The 19,753-nt window shown below is 39.2% G+C and overlaps 1 protein-coding gene and 1 long non-coding RNA gene across 2 annotated transcripts; one reads left to right on the top strand and one right to left on the bottom strand.

The window, feature by feature from the left end:
• Positions 1-2,921: 2,921 nt before the first annotated feature.
• LOC139140680 (cyclin-dependent kinase 5 activator 1-like) lies at positions 2,922-5,553 on the bottom strand. Its single transcript, XM_070710058.1, is given in 2 exon segments — positions 2,922-4,642; positions 4,645-5,553. Coding segments are annotated over 2 exon segments (903 nt in total). The 5' UTR covers positions 5,315-5,553; the 3' UTR covers positions 2,922-4,409.
• Positions 5,554-7,904: 2,351 nt separating this feature from the next.
• LOC139140679 (uncharacterized) lies at positions 7,905-18,272 on the top strand. The gene is made up of 3 exons (XR_011554040.1): positions 7,905-8,398; positions 14,579-14,743; positions 17,458-18,272. It is a non-coding gene; the product is annotated as an uncharacterized lncRNA (long non-coding RNA).
• Positions 18,273-19,753: the final 1,481 nt, after the last annotated feature.

The raw sequence follows: 19,753 nt of genomic DNA, 5'->3' as shown, positions 1-19,753 counted from the left end.
TGGAAATTGAGGGATATGTGTATAAGTATTTGGGGCACAATATACTTGGTTTCTGACGAAATTAAATTTGAAATGACGTCTGGAACCAGAAAAAGGATAAAATATTTGCCGGTAATATCGCCGGTATAACGTTCGATGTTCAGTTTGAATCTGCATGATTGACATGATATGCAAATTGCAAATGAGTCATTAGCGATACGTTGTTTACTTTTTCCGTACGTAGCGTTGATTGTTCAAGGCGGGGAAAAACACCAAATACTCGGAGCGTACCGAAAGATACAAACGCACACACACTGTGTATAACAAATACATGCAAACACATTTGATTCGGTAGTTCTCTTTTTGGAAAATTTGTTGGTCCTGAAAAGGACCGTTTTCATTTGTGTTGGCCTACCTGAGCCGTACATTTTACAGACAGGAAGGCCTATACTGTCATTCATGCCCGGCATAAAGTACGTCTGGTATGTTCGGGTTGAGACCACGGACAAGTACCAGCACAAATTCTGGCATGATCTTTCACTTTGTCTACACTGTCTGTATATCTTCTATCTTCTTTTCAAATGTCAAGTTTTACCCTCTAGTCAACGTACTGTTGAAAGCGCAATCATCGCAATGCGATATGCGTAACTATCGCTTCTTTATAGCTGTTTCCAAAAGTGATATACATTTTTTTTCCCGATCTAAAGCCGTGCATGCCTATGCAACACAAAGCGAACAAAGTCAAAATTCAAAAAGACAAGTAGCCTCCAATGTGCTGACAAAACCGGGATTTTTTTGACGCCTGCAATCGCCTTCGGCATATTCGGTCGTCACTGTGCTGGGTCACTTATACTGATCTCAGTGATCACACGTCGAGTTGACAAACGTCGCCGGCGGCAGCTGAGGTCACCGTACTAATCAGTCCCATAAGTTGCACTCAAATGTCCGCGCTCGATCCCCATCACAGCTAGCTCCAATTCATTCCTGGCAAAGAAAATTCCCGTGGCTACCTCTAGTGCTCATCAGTGACCGCTATCTTCATAAAGCCAGCTGACATAGTGTGATTAGCAGTCTGACTCTGACTACCACGCGTTTGTAATGAATAGTATCGCGACTGCGTGGAGAGTGTAGAAGTGCAGTGCACTCGATTTTGGCGGGATCGTTCAAAGTAGCGAAATACTAGAACTCACCATTTTATAAGGAGGGATGAACATTGAAACGAATGCTCGGAGAATTTATGAAATCACTTTATTCTGATTTTATTTTTGGTGATTAAATATTAACAGGTTTGATTTCTAAAATAAGTATTTTTCAGAAGCTTTTTGAAATAATCATAAGACAACAAATCGACACCACATTTCATTTCGGTCACCATAAAACTTGTAATCGAAGCCGGGGAATAGTCGTCGGTACCCTCCCATCCGACAGCGCCGAGTTCATGAGACAACGAAAGTTTTGAAAAGGAAACTACAACTACCATCCAAGAACTGTGGAAAACTACGTTTTATAATGGAGACACAGCCCTGCCTCGCTGAACTAAGGTCGAACGAGGAAAGGATTGTTTGTAAGACAAAAGCTCTACAAAATTTGGTAGACGACTTGGCCGTTGAGCATTGTGGTAAATGTCCGTCGTCCATTGAAATAACCACACTCGATAAATTTGGACATCTAGTAGGCGAATTTGCTGTTCTTTCAGAACTGTTTTGATTTTTTCCCGTTCTTTCCTGAAATGCGGCATTTCTAGGACGGCGTTTGGACAAAACGGTGCTTCATTATTATCTTCAATCAAGACTCCCTGCAAGAGTGATGTACACTATATATACTATGACTGAGCCGAGGAAAACCCCGATAATAGATCCCGTGGCAGAAAACTACATTTTCTACGATTTCTGCATCGTTTACCCGTATACAAAGATGCGGATAGCTATTGCCACTGTCATGATATGCATTATGTTGAATCATTCAAAAAGGCGCTGAATACAATGACAAACGCTTCGTTTTCGGACGAGAAACGTATACCATGACGCATGAGAACTAAGGAGTGTCGATCGATCGCCTGGCAACGTCATCACGGTTTGTACAAATCCGAGGCGACGCCGCGCCGAACCTCTGCTCCAGTAAGACTTCGAAAAGTCTATGTTCAAGAAAAACCTATTGGGGAAATGAGTGGATGTAACGTATGGAAAGTAAACCGTAAAATTGGGTGAAAATAGTATACGTAAAGTCACCGTGCAGTCAATGTTTACAGTATGTGGCGTGCACGTTCTATTTTTGGAGGTGTTCAACCAGCTGTTTTAATTTGCTACTTTTTGTTCACAAAGAAACCATATTAGTTATGTTTTGCTCCGCCCATTTTCATCGATTTTTCTCGGTAGGGCCCTACCGAGAGTTACCGGTTTAAGTTTGTCCGATTTTACCTTGCTGGCGAGATGATTACACACTGTGTAACACGATATGAATACATGATGAGAGAGGCTACACATAGGTTATACGCAATGCACGACAGTGACACTGTCCGCACCACTGTGGTTTCCAGAGGATATGCAAAAATAGCCAGTCCTTCCATCTCTATGGATTCACGCTATCTTTAAACCCACGTATCCTACAAATGAACGGAAGCCACTCGAGTTGGGCTTCCTCTTTGCCAATTAAACAAAAATGTGGCTGCCCGCAAATATACCAGCTAATTGCAATGAAATTGTCTATGAGGCCTTGATGTCTGAATCGTGATTTTATTGTACACAATATTTATTGATCTGATATTTTTACGAGAACATGTTGGAACACGAAGTGGAAAGAGTGGCGTTTGTTTTAGTTTCTGGGAATCAAGTTAAAAATAAGATTTTTATGTAACATGACGTCTGCTACATTATACGGTACGCGTACCAGTGCCCCGCCTCAACTGAGGTTATATTCACACTGGAAGAAAATACCGAACACGGTTTTACATTGATATCACGCCAGCTCAAAGACCAGCAAATTTATTCATATCCAGTCTTCATTTTCATTTGTCTTTGATACGAAAAAAAATTAAGTAGTCGAGTGTAAAACGAGACAAAGTTACAAACTGACATGTGTAATATGATGACATCCATATCCAATGGCTGGACTATGACATATCGGAACGAAATGATACATTGTAGCACGAGGTGAACCTGACCTCTTGTGAATGATTAGCATATCCGGCAATTAACAAAATCAATTACTACATAGTAAATGTGTTTTTTGTAAATCAATGGTATAAACGGACACATATAGATTTTTTTCTCATAAATTACGTCTCTCTTTTTAAACATTGCACTTGTTTGTTAGAACTGAAAAATATTACAGAACTGATACTCAACACAAAAATAAAGCAGTGGATTGATTATGACTGAGGTGGCAAATAGAGAACACGGATGTCTGTTCTTGTGATATTGTTTACGTTGCAATTGCAATTGTTACAGGATCACTTCACAATGATCACTGCTGTTGTGAAATACCCAACGATGCCCCCCTCTTCCTGTAATACCGACGGGGAAGATGCCATCGTCACGAAAGCTCGGCGTCTTGGCCTGCCAGTTGGCACGGTTGTGCCGCGTGATATATTCTCATGTTTGGAGCACCGTTGTACTCTCGGTTTCCGCACAGACGGAAAGCGAAATTTTCGGATGTGAAAAGAAAAGTCAAATTCATGTGGATGTCCGGCAGACATTAACAATTCTCAAGGCGTAAGTGTATGTGTAGTCGTGACGTTGGCACCTCCCCCTTTCGTGTGCTAGTGACGCACTCGATTGGCAATGGCAAATAATTCGAATGCTTCCCGAATAAAAATTTAGGGGTGTGAAAGTTAAAACGGAATGCATGTTTTCTCGAGAAGCTGATCGTGTCTCACGAATGAAAACACAACGTATTTGAAACGTCTTCAATTTAAAAAAAAGGTTAAGCTTTCAATATATATAATAACAACAAAATGATGAACATGTAACAAAAATAGAAATTCTGTACAAAAAATTTAAAGTCCTGTCACTGAATTTCGAGATACAATAAATAATGTCTATACAGCATCGTTTTGTTTATATTTGTTTTTGGGTTTTTTTGTGACGTAAATGCCAGACGTATTTCTCATCGATGGAAAAGTTCACAGACTTGCCATGGACGAGCGAAATTCAATCTAGCTGGGGAAATATCTGCTAACTAATGCGCGCCATATTGGGCGGGAACGACGTCGAACGAAAGAGAAAATGTCAACATCAAGCACGTATCGATTGTCGCAATCTCAATGTCTCGGAACATACTGAAGTCCTTCTCTGATGTCGCGTTTTCTTTCCGTTTCAGGGGTGTTTCCGATGGCGTCCATTTGATGCAGAGGATTGCAAACTTAACCCCTTTTCAGTCCGTGTGTGTGTATATCTTACTCTATTCTGTGTAACTACGGGTCTTGGTTATCATTATGAATAGGATTTCAGTTCGGCAAATACTTCAGAGAAATACGTACTCTCCTTGTTAATCCGTAACATATTGGCACTACAGTCATTAATGATTTTTAAGCTTCTGTCCCAGAACCTGTCTTTGTCGTCTTCAACGAGGAATGGCTTCAGCGGGTAACTAATCTCGTTGCCCATGTAACTATAGGATAAGTATAAGCACGTCAGCACAACGGCTTGAAGCTCTGATTCGGAGGAAATTTGTCATCGACCAAGTCCCGACACAGCATGTACACGAAGACAAGGTTTGCTGGTGTGATGAACGCAATGTCCTGCCATCCTTGCAGCAGCAGAGACCTGTCCACCGAACGCAGCCACATAATGGCATCGTTACCCTCGAAATCCCGCAAACAGGAACATCGGCGGCTGAGGAAATTTCCCAGACATTTCAGCAGTTCCCCGGTCGACGCCTGGATGGTTTTCTTGGCGTTGGGAGTTTTCACCGCGCTGCCACTTTGTGATTTCTTGATGACGTTGTTGTTGTTGCCCTTGGAAGATTTGTCACAGTGCGAATTGAGATTGAAACAGGAATATGACTTTTTGATGCTGGAAATCACCCCGTTGCTTGTGGCGTTGTTATAGTTATTCTGTTGCTCGATGATGTTCGTATTTTTGGTCCGAAGTACGTTGTTGTTGTTGTTGCTCGGTTTATTCTTCTTGCTCGAAGCACTAAACATTTTCCAGCTCAGCGCGCTGATGAACATAGCCGAATGTTTCCTCATAGGTTTCTCTATCGATGGTTTGGTAGTCGTGTTTATATTATTGTTCTTGCAGTTGTAAAGAGCGTTCAGATTCGCCATGCTTACCGTGCAGTCTTCGTGAAGCGCCGATTTACGTGGCTTGGGAGAAAGAGATAGTACCGTACCCATGGTGAGAATTTGCAAAGAACAGATGTTCAGCCCCTGCACCAGGAAAGAACGAAGAGAAGTTACCCGAAAGGAGTGGAAAAGACCGCTGACGGTTGAGTCTCGTCCGCCTTCACATCGGCGTCTGAGGCGACCACTGTTGTTCGGTAGGAAGCGGCGGCTGTAAGTAACCCCAAATGCCGCTTGATAGGAAACGCTAGCACTGCATCGTTCGGTTACTCGTTCTCCAGGAAATTGTGTCGACTATTCAAATGCTTGCACACTGCTCTATTTAAACGAGTCACATTGTCATCTCATTACCTATTCGCCGGCTGCATTAGATTTTCACAGATAACTCCTTATATGGTATATTTATGTTAATAATAGGCCAAATAAGGAAACTGTATCTCCTTATATGAAAACACTTATGTCATATTGCGCCAATCAAATTCCACTTTCATTTTCACCTGCATTGTACGACAGCAATTTGATTGTGGGGCGCGCGGAAGGTGATAAAGTGATCGTAGAATGCGGGTGTATTTCGCCGGCAAAAGCCGGGTCTTGAAAAAATGGAAAAGGCACCGAAATTTAAGCAACAATTCTCCAAGGGAATATCCTTGTTATGATGAATGCAAATATTCAAAAAACATTTTGAACTTTGAAGGTGGTGATAGGGGTAGCTAAAAAAGCGCGCTCGGATCGACGGCAGACAAATTCCCTTTTGCGCGCAGATCATAGTCGGCCAAGCGAAACGAAGGATGGTAATTGTCGAGAGTTTACCGGTGCGGACAAGAATTAAGCTGGGGTGTAATTGCAGTGTAGATATATTATTTCTCGGGTGAAAAATACTGGTTATTCCAAGCATAAAATGCATATAGGTTTAAGGATATTAATTTCAATCGTATTCGCATGAGTCAAACTCTCATGTTCCGAACCATCCCTCAGCAGGAATTTTTATGCGAATTTTGATCTTCCGGCATGTTCTTGCGGACGCAACCTGCGTTCTTCCTCAGCGTCGCTCGAGGTTGGACATCATTGACCGAGAGAGAGGATGTGAAAACATCCCGGAAAACACTGATACGACATAATATAAAATGATTCAAACAGAAATACAAAGGAAACTAGAAGAATAGCAAATGGGTACATAATTTAACACACATTGCACATTACACATTACAAATACACGTACGACGAAAACAGTTCAGATTTTCGATCGGATTCGAACTCACAACGTACCGCACCCAGTCACTTAACGAAGACATCACAGTCACAACCAACTATGCAAGCGCACGTGTGCCTCGTATGAGTGCATATGAAAGAAATAAGTGATTCAAATATACAATGTATAGGCCTAAATATAAATGCATATATGTAAATGTATGTATGCATGTACATGTGTGTATGTGTACACATATACAGACACGCACACTGTCTCTAAATCACTTATTTGTACAGCTAAAGCAAAGGCACGTATCAACTCGAATAGACAGTAACTTAAAACATTCATTGACGGGTAAATAAGTTCAACACAAATACTGTCAGATCATTTACACATGCCAACTTCCTTACATGAAATGTCTTTTGTGAGATTTAAACAGATGTAATTTCTCCTAAAACATGAATTGATGCTCTCATGGGTATTGCCCGGACGTGATGGTAGAGTGCCGGTTGCTATAGTTACAGCATGATGGAAGATGGGAAATACATATTAAAGGGCATCTCCTTTCGTTTATTATTAATGATGAAAATAAACCTTGAAACCGTTCACGTACTGTTTCTTTACAAAGCTGTGGAGCATGGAATTGTCCATAAGAGTGAAGCTTTGGATTTTTTTCATCACTTTTGGAACATAAAAGAGGACGACTGCTTGCTATGTTCCTAAATCTGAAAATCATTGCCATGGTAACTTGTCCATTCGTTTATTACTTTGTTTGCTTTGACATTAAAACTTCACGAATGACGTATGTGACAGGGACTGAAATACCTGAAGTTGACATATGACAAGGAAAATCATGCAAGACAACACCAATCCAGCACTGTGGTCGCGTAGTCAAGACCAGCTTGGAGACTGGAGACGTGGAGACTGTTTTTGTAAATTTTCTTCATTTTCTTTAGTTTATCATTTGTGAAAAGGATCACCAACATGAGATCTGCTTCTAATCAGTCCACAAAATTGTTACACTTCAACCAAGGATTGCCAGTGTAGAATCGACAGGTTTTTGTCACCTGGAAAACATTAAGGGTATCCAGCCAATCCTAAATAAATTTTAAACTTCATATTGCCTGCTTCAGTAGTTCGTAGGGACGGACAATGCATTAGCGCTACTGCGGCAAATACATGTAGGCCTACGCGCCAAGGGAGTGCGCCGCAGCAGAACGTGATCTGGCCCACGTAAATGTATTTACAAGAATATCATTTTTACGGGACAAAATGACCTTGCAGTATAAGCTAAGACATACTGATGACATAGCCGGCATAGTATGCTTGTAGTATAGATAATTCAAAGTACAGTAAACACAGCCTACACCAAGATTTTTAACCTTCGCCAGCTTATCAAGGTGTTTCTTCGGGCTGGTTAGGGAGCCTTACTACGCCGACCTGTATAATATTTAACCGGACCGGACGGACGACGGGCACTCGACTCAATGCAAGCGAAACCATCACTAATGCAACCAGGTTATTCGTCTGACATTGTCTTGTGCACAGGCTCTTGACTCTGTTAGTGTTGACTCATGCAGGCGAACCGCCAGCCGTCACTGATGTAATCATAGACTCTCGAGAAAACGGCTTTGGCGGTTATACACACCTTAGATTGCATCAGTGACGGATGGCGGTTCGCCTGCATTGAGTCCAAGAGCCTGTGCACTGTGGTGTTGTGCATTCGCTATACATCGTCACGGTCTAGTCGAATTTACAAAGCCTGCTATAAACGTCTGGTCTTCATCAACTCAGGTCGTCGGACCGAATAAACACCCCTGGCTAGCGAAGTTGCAAGCTTGCATATTCTGCTGCCCTTGGCAGTATATGCCCCACAAAAATGATAGCTTAGTGCAGTACAGATGAATAACATATGCCAACCAATTAATGCTTGATTTCCTCAGTAAAAGGTGGGTAGTAAAACTAGTATTCATAGCCTATGCAAAGTGGTAATCAAGATGATGGGCACACAGTCCATGTAGCCGACAATGAGATGCAAATGATATGCGGTCAAGGTCTCCTCAACTAACTTTCAGCTGGTTCTTCACTTTCTACTATTTTTATAGTATTTTTTACAAAGGCACAGACTTATTCTACCTGCAACTTAAAACTGATAGTGATTTTGTAGCTCATTCTTTACTATTTTTCATAGTTTTTGGTAGCCGGTAACAGACACTTCGTGTTCGTGTCGGCTACATGGACGATCTGCCAGATGATGGCACCTTTTTTTCAATGTATGCAAGTTAAATGTTGGTAACGTCTTCTCTAACGAAGATTCACTGGTTTCAAATCAAGCCATATCAGCTACTATACTGGGCTGCAAATATTTCAAGAGACAGAGATCAAGATTAAATTTGGAGAACAACTACTTTAAAGAGAGTATGTCAATGTTAAAATTAAAGGGCCAAAATGCTAACTTTTGATAATTTTTTCACCATTTTGTTTTGAACCACAATTCCTTGTTCTGCATCCCAATTTAAAGCGCAGTGGTCGTCGCGCTGCGCATGCTCCTGAGGGGGTCCCCCCTGTTGTCAACATATCCAAGAATGCCGCACTATACGTTACGCGTTGATTGCGATATTGCTGCTTGTTAAAATGGCGGCTGATCTGTCACAAGCATACCAATTTACCAAATCTAGTAATTACACGCCGGATTGAGATCACATTTGATCATGATTTTCTTGGAATCAGTTGAATGGGGCTCGGCTACTGTTATCGCTCAAGTCATGTAGCTAAACACTTACCTGTACGCCTGTGTATGCCAACAGACTATTAATGACCGGGCGCTAGTCTACGACATCGCTAGCAAGAACGAGAGCTTTCATTTCAATAGGCCCAACAGGAGTATAATGGACAATAACGCAAGCTACAGAAATATACAGCTGTCAGAGCAATGCCCCCTGCAGCAAGAAGCATTTGTTCCGTGGTCTGCATGAACGTCCGTGTCAAGAGAACCCGGTATATGGCGCGCTACACTCGGCTGTGGAGAATCCAACTCCACTACAAAGTTAACCCCTTTCGGGGATGCAAACGAGAATTCCGAGCACAGATATCAAGTCAAGCGAAGGACCTTTCATAGGTCTTCTTGTTATGTGGGGGTTATCTCATTTGAAAGGGGATTCAGACCTACCCGGCAATCAGGAGGTACAACAACGAAGTTTGCGTAGCACCGGTAGGCCTACACTAGCTAGCCGTTGGATCTCTGCCATGACCGTGCACAGGATCTCTCAATACGTCCCTATGTGTAGCCCTGCAATTTTCCTGCCAAATGCCGCGAAAACCCGCTCGTTTTGTCTATTGTTTCCTGTCATTTGACTATTTCTTGCCACGTATTACTAGAAGAAGTTAGAAATGGTGATCAACAGTGGGTCGTGGGCCAAGTCGTCGCGGGGCCGGTACGTTGTGGGACCGGATTCTCTTATATCCGTGTACGTCAACGTGGTGACCGTCTCCCTTATCGAAGCAACAGCATCTCCCGTGCCCTGCTCTGGCTTGCCGATCATGCTCTTGAGTGTAATTTTTGTGTTAGGCGTTGTGCTTGTTGCTAGTCTACATACAGTGTTGATCATTTTAGTGATGTATTTTTACTGTACTGTAATAGCATTGTGTACAACCAGCGTGACCGCGCGCGATCAAACCCATTTGTTCACTATGACTGCGTGCAGTAAACTCAACGACATAATGAGCCGAGTGTAGTTTCTCAATGTTCGTAGCCTTACATGAGCTTATAAATAGAAATACACCACTGAAGTTCGTTTCGATCTTAATATTTTACTATTGCATGATGTTGAGTCTTACAAAGTGGGGGACCGCTCCCATCTCACTCAGATTGAAGTTGAGAGGACTTATGGTTACAAAAATTCATGTTTATCAACAAAAAATCGCGCACGCGCAGCGCGACGACCACTGCGCTTTAAGTATCGATATACATGGTGTTCAGCTTCTCAACTCAGCCTATACGTGTGTAAACTGTATTGTTTATATTGTTAAAAAGTGAATTCTGCTCCAGACTAGCATTCAAATGTAAAAAATAACAATGCATTTTTATAGACACAGCAAAGGTAACAAGTGAAATAGTGGGTGTGTCAACATTCTGTGGGGGAGTAGAATAGAAGTCGCAATTGATATATATAAAAAAAATAATGAAAAATTCATCAAAAGTTAGCATTGGTGGCCCTTTAATCTTGCTTTCATAGCAGTTTAAGTGCCACAGTTGTATGTTTCGCATAACAAGGTTCAGTGCACCTGGCAAACAGGTGTGTCAGATGGCAGAAGTACAATTCAACAAATAAACCATAGGGTACAGTGAAACCTGTCTATTACGGACACCTTCAGGAATGGAAAAAGTGTCCTTAATAGACAGGTAAACAGATCAGAAAATTAAGCGATTGTGTCCGTTTTCTGGAGAACGTCAAAAATGGCAAATTTAACACATGTATTCTTAACTGGCGTTTGCGCCATCATCATGTGACAGTGAAAAACAAAAATCTCAGCTTGAGATCTCACTGCCACTAGTGAATTGCAAACAGCCCCGATATGAAAGAAAGCAATGTGAGCACAAAAATGACATACAAACCATTTTCGACAAGAAGCATTTGCTGCTCTGTTTAATGGTACCATTTTTCACATCAAGATGTTGTTGGGACATTGGTGAATTTCTGGGAAAAAAGCTGCATGGTTTGATATTGGAACCATGCAGGCAACAGTAAACTTCAAACTGCTTTCAGATTTATTTCAGTGTCATATTGCAGTCATTACGATAATTTTCAGGGGTTTTTACATCATTGCAAGTACAGCAACAAGTGTAATACTCATCCCTCCTTCGGGCTTATCCACTCCCACCTCTGCACACTGATTCACCCCAGGGACTCTGCTCAGCTCAGAATTCTGTACAGATTTACCCTAGTCCAAGTTCAAAAAGTACAAGGCACAAGTTAACACTACAATATTTCTTTTAAGTGGGGCCAAAAGTCATTTTTGGCCAAGTGATCTCACACTCTGCTTTTTTTATATATCCCGAAATGTACAGTACTAAGTCAAAAATACTGTCAAAAGTCCACTGTACACACAGTCACTTCAAGAAGTATGTGTAGATTATATCAAAAAAAGTTTCTTTGTCAAAATATGTACATGAGGTGGAAAGTTTGAGGGAGGGGGTGATCAAAGCTGAGGTACATATGTGTATACCTTTCCAAAGGGAATTCATGCCCATCCAGTGTAGGTCCGCGCACCCCTCAAAAAAAATGAAAAACAGTGAGAGTAACCAAACTCTTATTGTGAAAAGGTTTAGAGAAATCAGTTACAAGTGTGCGTTATGAAAACACAATGAATGAAATCAAGAATAAAGTGCTAAACTATCGGCAAAATTTACATAAGAGACACAGAGAGTGAGGAGAATTTGTGTCATGAAGTTGCCTTTAGGTAAGTAATCAAGGAGCTATTGTCCAGTGTCCTGAAAAGGGGTGACCCTTACAATAACAAGAGTTACAAACATATACAACCTATTATAAGTTGAATCAGACAAGGATATCATCACATTCTAAGACTACGTCATTGATGTTATATGTAGCTTAAATTGTATATGTTTTCAAAAGGTGCATCAATCATTTGCATACCCTCCAGTTTATATAATCGTAACGGTTTTAAAATAGAGGATAGATCTATAAGTACATGCTCGAGGATAAACTTTTACTAACGTTCCAAGAGAATATCAATTCCTAAAGTGTCAGTATACTATAATTTTTGATGATTTAAAGTTTTCACTATTTTGATTTTGGTCTACTCCCTTAGACAAACACCACTATTTCTCTTTGTCAACATAGCATCTCTGCATGTGAAATGCAACATTGTTTACATTTTGAATTCTAGTCCAGATCAGAATTCACTTTTCAAGCAATAGCAATACACAAGTGACGAAACATTTGCAGGATGTCTGCAGGAGGGAAAATGGTATGACTGTGTCTCGAGGGTTCAAGTCCTGTGTTTGGGCCATGTTTTTATAACATATGCCACTCTTTTTTTACTCCAAACGTTCATTGTCAAATGACAACCATATGCTTTATCTCCATGTTAGATGAAAATATGTTCAAAAATAGAACAATTTTCATCATCAAATGGCGAATTGATATATTTAAATGACAAAATGACATATATGCGCTACGTCATCAACTTAAACTTACTCCTGAATCCTATGGGACGTGCGACATTCAATATATGAGGCAAGTAGGTTTTAACATTTACAGATTGAATACCGTGTATCTTAACATGCTTTGGAGTGTAGAAGTAGAGACTGAAGTTGACATTCAAAGAAAAACAGTGAGAAAAATAATCAAATTAACTATAGCTAAAGCTTAGGCCCTTCATATATTGCACGGAATGATATTATGGGATGGAAAAATCATGAATACCATTTGGTTTATGGGAAGTGAATAAATGCATGTATGTCAAAATTTGGTGGGTGGGTATTAAATATTAGTATAGTATCGTAAGATGTATCGTAATGTCTGTGTTTAAATTAATATCTCAGTAGACCAGGCTGAGATAGGTAAACAACTGGAGTCTCATTTATGAAAACGTGTACGGTGATACCCAATAAAACACTAGAGTCTAATAAACGTGTAACATATCGATAAACAACTAGAATCTCATTTACGAATATTTGTACATATCCATTAAACTACTGGAGGCTCCTGCATTTATGAAGCAATGTGTACATACCTGATGTGAATCTTGGTGTGTAGTTAAATCAGAAAACCTGGTGTCTGTCATGGTCATCAAAAAAACATGGCACAACATCCTTCAAGATTCAAGGTTGAAATCACAAATATAACACATATTGAAGCTCATTGCATCTATAAACAGAATTTATGGATTGTTTATCATGTGTATACACTAGTGACTCAAGGTTAAAAACATCCATAAAATGCAATTCCAATGTGTTTTTCCTAAATACGAAACAAGACCAGTATTTTTCTCTTTGAATTCTTCAAAGATATCGATAGAATACTTTGTGTGTCTTCCAGGAAGTTACAATCAAGCCTCCCACTTCAAGTATGGTAATGTATTGCTAATATGGACACAATGAAATTAAAATGCTATTGTGCCCTCTCTCGAGTGTCAAAATTTAATGGTAGTATTAAATGGTTTTTAATTTGTTGTATAATGGAGTAAGGACCGGTTATGAAACATGAATTTTACAATTGGTGTCAAGAAAAAAGAGGAAGTTTCCTCATTTACAAGAAAAGGTGGTTGGCCATGCAAAAATAATTGTCCAGATGCATGTCAGTATAAATGTCAAAATGGCTGATAATTATCTCGTGTAGAAATGATTTGTGGGTATTACTTTTATATGTCACACTAATCAGACTAGAATCAACATATCTGCGTCGGCTATTATAAAAATACAAAGGAATTAATGGGGAGACCATTAGCAGTTGCACTACACAGAATAAATTTGGTATTCCTTGATGTTATACAAGCTTACATTTGGTATCATTAAACCTAGAGTTGTGAACAAACTATAGCCACAGCAGAATTTTATCGACTACTAGTTGAACTTCAGCTTCAATGCTTTTACCTGTTGTACAAGATGCAATATTTTCTGCATTATGCAAAGCAGAGTAGTCACGGCAATTTGTTCTGGGATAATTTGGAAAGCACTTTTTTTTTTCAAGTATAGGGCTCTGCTAAGTGTACAACATATCAGTTACAATTTTTAACCAAAGATAATTGGATCAATTACCTGAACCACGGAAGTAAAACTTTGGCCAAATGAATTGGCACTGCAGGGTCTCAAAGGCATATGTTCAAGCGTCATTGTCTTGCCAGGAAATTTACTTACAAGATTACAATTTCAATGGAAAACAAAAGGCCATATGACACCTTCATACTCCTCTTTACAGACTAGAACAAACTCGATCCCTGGGATCGATTCCCCTACCTTTAAAATTTCCTATATAGTCAGGCTAGTCGCAACTTACATCCATAATCACTTTATTGCATGACAACACACTTCAGAAAGTATAGCAAGAACATTAACAATACTAAACATTGCATCAAACACTAATTGTTGTCAATGTCTTTACCTGCAGCTGCTGGGGGAAACAGTGTGTTTGTATACCCAAAAAGTATATTTCCTGCACCCACCCTTCAGCAAAAGGTCACCTTGATATAGTTCTAATACATTTTTGTGCAACGTCAGATGACAGGACTATACACCAAGGCTGACTGGGAGTCACGTTTTCAGAACATGACAAGTAAGTTTGAACATGGAGGGTTATTGGTTATTTATGTAATATGTAGGATTCTCTCTAAGCTTCCGTGTATAATCCCACAGAACTGGAAATCTGCTCTTCCAGTACCATACCCTTGCAAACAACCACCTGCAGCCGGAGTTTCTTTGACGGATGCCCAACAACTTGCCAGGCAGACTTGAATAAGGGATGTCGTGAAATATGCCAATAAAGAGAGAGCTGAGGCCATTACAGGGAAAATTGTTTCCTGAAAAATTCATAATGTCTCAAGCAATGTGCATGGAGACACCTTTGGGTTATTCTAAAATATTGATAAAAGTCATAAGAAATATTCTGGCCCAAGATAATTTGAATAAGTTTGATTTGAATGATTTATTTGACCAATGGATATAAGAATATGAAATAGAATGTTCAGCAGCTTAGCAGAGCATGATATATTTTAGGGAAACCTATCACATGTTTTAGGTTTATATTGTAAGGAGAAAAAATATATATAATATTTGTAAAGAATAAGAGAGTGTTTAAAATATATGTAGGAAATTTGAAAAACACTTTGTTAATTGGAAGGGATACTATAAAAGACGTAAGGTATCGATGTATTTGTCAAATTGATCCAAAATTTAGGTTAAATACTGTTTAAAACGTTGAGACAACATACTGGCTGTTATAATAACAAATGAAAACAGTGAACCAATGAAAATTATTATGTGTTTCCTGTGCCCCTTAACTTGAAGGAATAAGGTGGGTGGGTTAGGTAGGTAAATAGTTATCATGTCTGGGGATACTTTTCCAAAACACATCTGTGGGCTATATTGTGAGCAATCTCAGTTCTCTGGGAAAGTGAATGAATTTTTCATAAGTCTAAATTTACACTACTTGAAGAGCATGCTTGTTCATTGATGTAGAAATTGCGCCAGAAGTTTTTTCCACTTCTCACAGGATTTACTAATTACGAAAACAAACTTGAGATTGAGAGTTACAACCCCTGATGTTACACATGTCAGGTTGCCACAGGTATATATATGTATGTACAATAGATCATGAATTATCAAGGGACAACGTCTTTTATGTTTTATGATGTTTTTATCATTTTTTTTGCCCTTGAAACTTCAGCCAAAAGTATTGATCAAATCTAAAATTCACTGTGTACACTCTGCAGTCTTTATTGCTGACAAATGAATCATGGTCCAGACTAAAATTTCATTTTCAAAAATAACATTAGACATAAATAGATACCTGGGGCTGTGTTGACAAAATTGAACGCAGGCACTGCAACAAACAATCAAGGAACTGTGTTATACAAACAGAACAAACATAGTGGATATACATTTGATGATTATAGGAAAAAAAATTTGCTATAGTCATGGTTTAATGTGGAGATTGAGGATCGAGGCAAAGAGACCAAGGTCAAGGCCATTGATTTTAATGCAGTCCATTTCATCATATCTTCAATCATAGGCTATGACGTAACACATTAAACATACATTTCTTTGGCCCTCACTCATTATCACTATCAAATCTACTGGTACTTGCATCATATCTCCTGTGAGTCATCAACTGCCTGCATAAAAATACTGTCAACGTCAATACAGCCACTCCAGATCTTACTACGCTCAAGTTCACATTGCAAAACTACCATCCATACACCACTTTAAAAAAAAAAGAGGTTGCTACAAGGTAGCAGACAACAGACAAAGATTTCAGAGTGTCATTTAATTTCTGTACATTTGGATGACTCAAAGCTCAATAAAGATTCCATGCTGGGTTACTGTGGTGCTTCAGGTACGATGTGCGGCAAGATCCCACAAGTGGTCCAGTGTCAACTTCCAAGTCACTCAGGGACAATGCCTTGTTGTACTTGCCGTTGCAGTACATGCATCCTAACACACTACCCTCCCTTGATGTCCTTCAAATCTGCAACTGGCTTCATCCAAAAGCCAATAGCGCTGTTCACGGTTACAGGTTTGTTACTAAATATAGCTGTACGCACGCGACATCGGACACGCAGCTTGAAATGCGGACAGATTTTATCAATGTTGCATACATGGCCATTTTTGCAGCTTGTACTCTGAGTCGTGAATATATTTTTTAGTATTCACTGTTACACTAGCAGTCGCCCACTGAGATGTATTTTCGTCGTTGTTGCATGCGTAATTTTAAAAAGCGTAATCTAAAAATGCGGACAAATATTTATTTTTGCCATATTAATGAGAGAACAGTGACGTAAACTGTGACCAGCCCTATATGATGCCTGGTATGCCATCACCCCAGGATTTTGGCCAAACTTTGTCTCTGTGTTGTTCTTTGTGTTTATATAATATAAAAGTTAAAGCCAATAAAGCTTTAATATTTCAAATAAGGCACTTTAAATAAAATTCTTTGTTTTCCGTCCGCGTGCTGGTAGGTTTTCAGAGAAAATTAAGAAAACAAACACGATTTTAACACTATTACAAACAAAAGTATTATTTTTCCACAAGAAATCAAATAAAAAATGAGCTTAAAAAATGGGCCTCCGTGCTTTTTATCTGTGTTTGTTTTTTTTCTCTGGCTGGCTGTAGGTTTTTCAAAAATCCAAGGACGGCAGACAATGAATTTTCTTTAAATGGCCTAATATTTAAAAACCAAGCAGGAGCTTTAATTGCTACATTTGGCTTTGTAATACTCAAATCATCCATCAGGGAAAGAAAACTAACTTTTGGAACTTTTTTGAATTTCAGAAAACACTACACTTCAGCAAGATGAAACTTTGAATTCTGTCCTGTGTCCAAAGGTTTCAGTTGATTTCATCGAAATTGAAATCTCTACTTTGGGTAGGTATCTTTACTGAACTCGGGTTGATAAATGGAACATGCATGAGAGAGGTGGGGGGGGGGGGCAGTGTGCTCAGGTGCTTGCAAAATAGATGAGGCGAATGATGAGAAAAATGATGCTATGCATCACTGAGGTAGGTTTCCATGGGAACCACTGCTCGCTAAAAATTGTTGAACACCTCCAGCCAGGTTTGAAATGCATTGTGGGAATAAGCCAAGGAGCAGGAAATGTACAGCACCTAGAAACTCGATAGATCCCTGGAAGCAATGAGTTGTTGATTGAATAGAGTTCATTTGCAGGCAAGGATCAAAGAGAAAGACAAAACACGAGATGTCAGGGGAAAATCAGTACTTTGCTTCTACGACAAGAAGAATCGATCCAGGGTACCTGTAATTCATTTGCTGCCAACAGTAACCATGATTATCTGACAATTTTTCTCAAAATGAAGTCAAAATTGCATGTATAGATAAGGTAATGCACAACGAAAAATTCAAAAAACAGAATGTGTAACCTCATGCAGGTATTGATGAATCAGTTTACATGACAATGCAGTGAATTTGTCTATGCAATTTTATATGTGGCCAACCCAGTTTACAATTTGTGCCTGCAGCGTGCATCTATAACATAGCAGCTGCAGTACCTTCGGTATAGTCTGCATATTAAATATTGTAATATCATCAGTCAATTCTATGTACTGCCTACATGTAGCTTGCAATGGTCTCTGAACAATTATGAAAAAGTGAAGATAAAAAAACCACACATTTACATGCAAATGGGTGTGTCTGAAGTTTAATCATCTCTATAGGACTTTGCTACTGAGCATGTATATTGCAGGTATAAAGTTGTAAGTCATTTTTGTGTTTATGTTCATTATACAGCTGATTGAAACATGTGTTGTTCACATCAGGCTGAAAACATATAATCCATATATACATTTTCTGCCTGAATAAACTGGCCATGGCCAGGTTTTTTTTCCCCACTTCCATGGTGTAATTACTTCCGTCAACATTGCAGACATTGAGTGTATTGCTTTTTAGAACTCCCAAAGTTCAGTCAACAAGACCTTTAATTGAAATTGAGAGGTGAATATAACTTGGGGCTGTTATCAGGAACACGATATTCCCTGGAATCGTGGATGTGTATAAACAGAAATTCAATCTTGCCAGAGAGAGGTTGGGTTGTGCGAATACAGTGGCGCTGGTTGAAAGTAGAATGTTTTTTTTGTTTTTTATATATTAACAAAGAACAAAAGAAGATCACTCAAGTGCGCCCTTGTTGATTTCATGTTGTATTAGCCTGAAGCCAAAGATAGTTTTTAACTCAAAACATATCAGCCAGACAGTGAGAGTGCGATTGTCACAGCAGAAAATATTGGAGTACGTGACAAAGAGCATGCATTGCATCTCCATCGTGAAAACAACTCTGAGAAATGATAATAATCATTATTATCACATGACTACACTCAGTAATATGGAAACCGTTTTCTCCAGTGCTGTCAATTTTCAAAATCTATAAAAACGAAAAAGAAAATAAGAAATAGAGAAATCAAATATTTAGTGGGAGTCAAATACCAATTAAATGAATTATGGAAAATATTTTAATTTTAATGTATAAAGGAAAAATAAAATAGATGCTTCTGAAAAGTTATCGTTCTCAAAAAATTTTAAATTACTGAATTGAATGGCCAAGACTTAGTACAAGTCTTTGAATAAACTGTTTTGTGAATGCGAAGTAATATTGCAATGTAACAGAGAATATATGTCATAAGGTTGCAGCTCAAACCGACCCGACACTTTTACCGCTACACATGCGCAGATGCCAAGCCTTCATACAACTGGGTAAAAAAATGTTACAATAGTGTTGGGTTCATCAAGGTCAAAGCATTTCATATAAAAAATAACATAATTTGCCAAAATGCGTTATATTTTAACAAAACCAAAAACTTGAACTAAGTCTAAATTTACCTTTCACTAATTGCTTGGACCTACGGCAAGGTGAAGTACACCTGGGAAATTTAAAGAACCTCACTGCGTAGAAATTGCTGACGCAATTCATTGTTCCCTATGCATACCAAGTAGCTACCATTGAGCATGTTGCCTGCGTCAAGTATTCTATTTTCACCTCTTCATGTATATTAGCAGATATGTGACAGGTTTTTCAAAATACGACCCATTCTGTGTGATTTACGTACACAGTTATTTT

Source organism: Ptychodera flava, chromosome 9 (genome assembly GCF_041260155.1).
Source record: "Ptychodera flava strain L36383 chromosome 9, AS_Pfla_20210202, whole genome shotgun sequence".
Lineage (NCBI taxonomy): Eukaryota > Metazoa > Hemichordata > Enteropneusta > Ptychoderidae > Ptychodera > Ptychodera flava.
The sequence above is the reverse complement of the archived record's forward strand: the minus strand, read 5'-3'. Positions and strand labels throughout refer to the sequence as shown.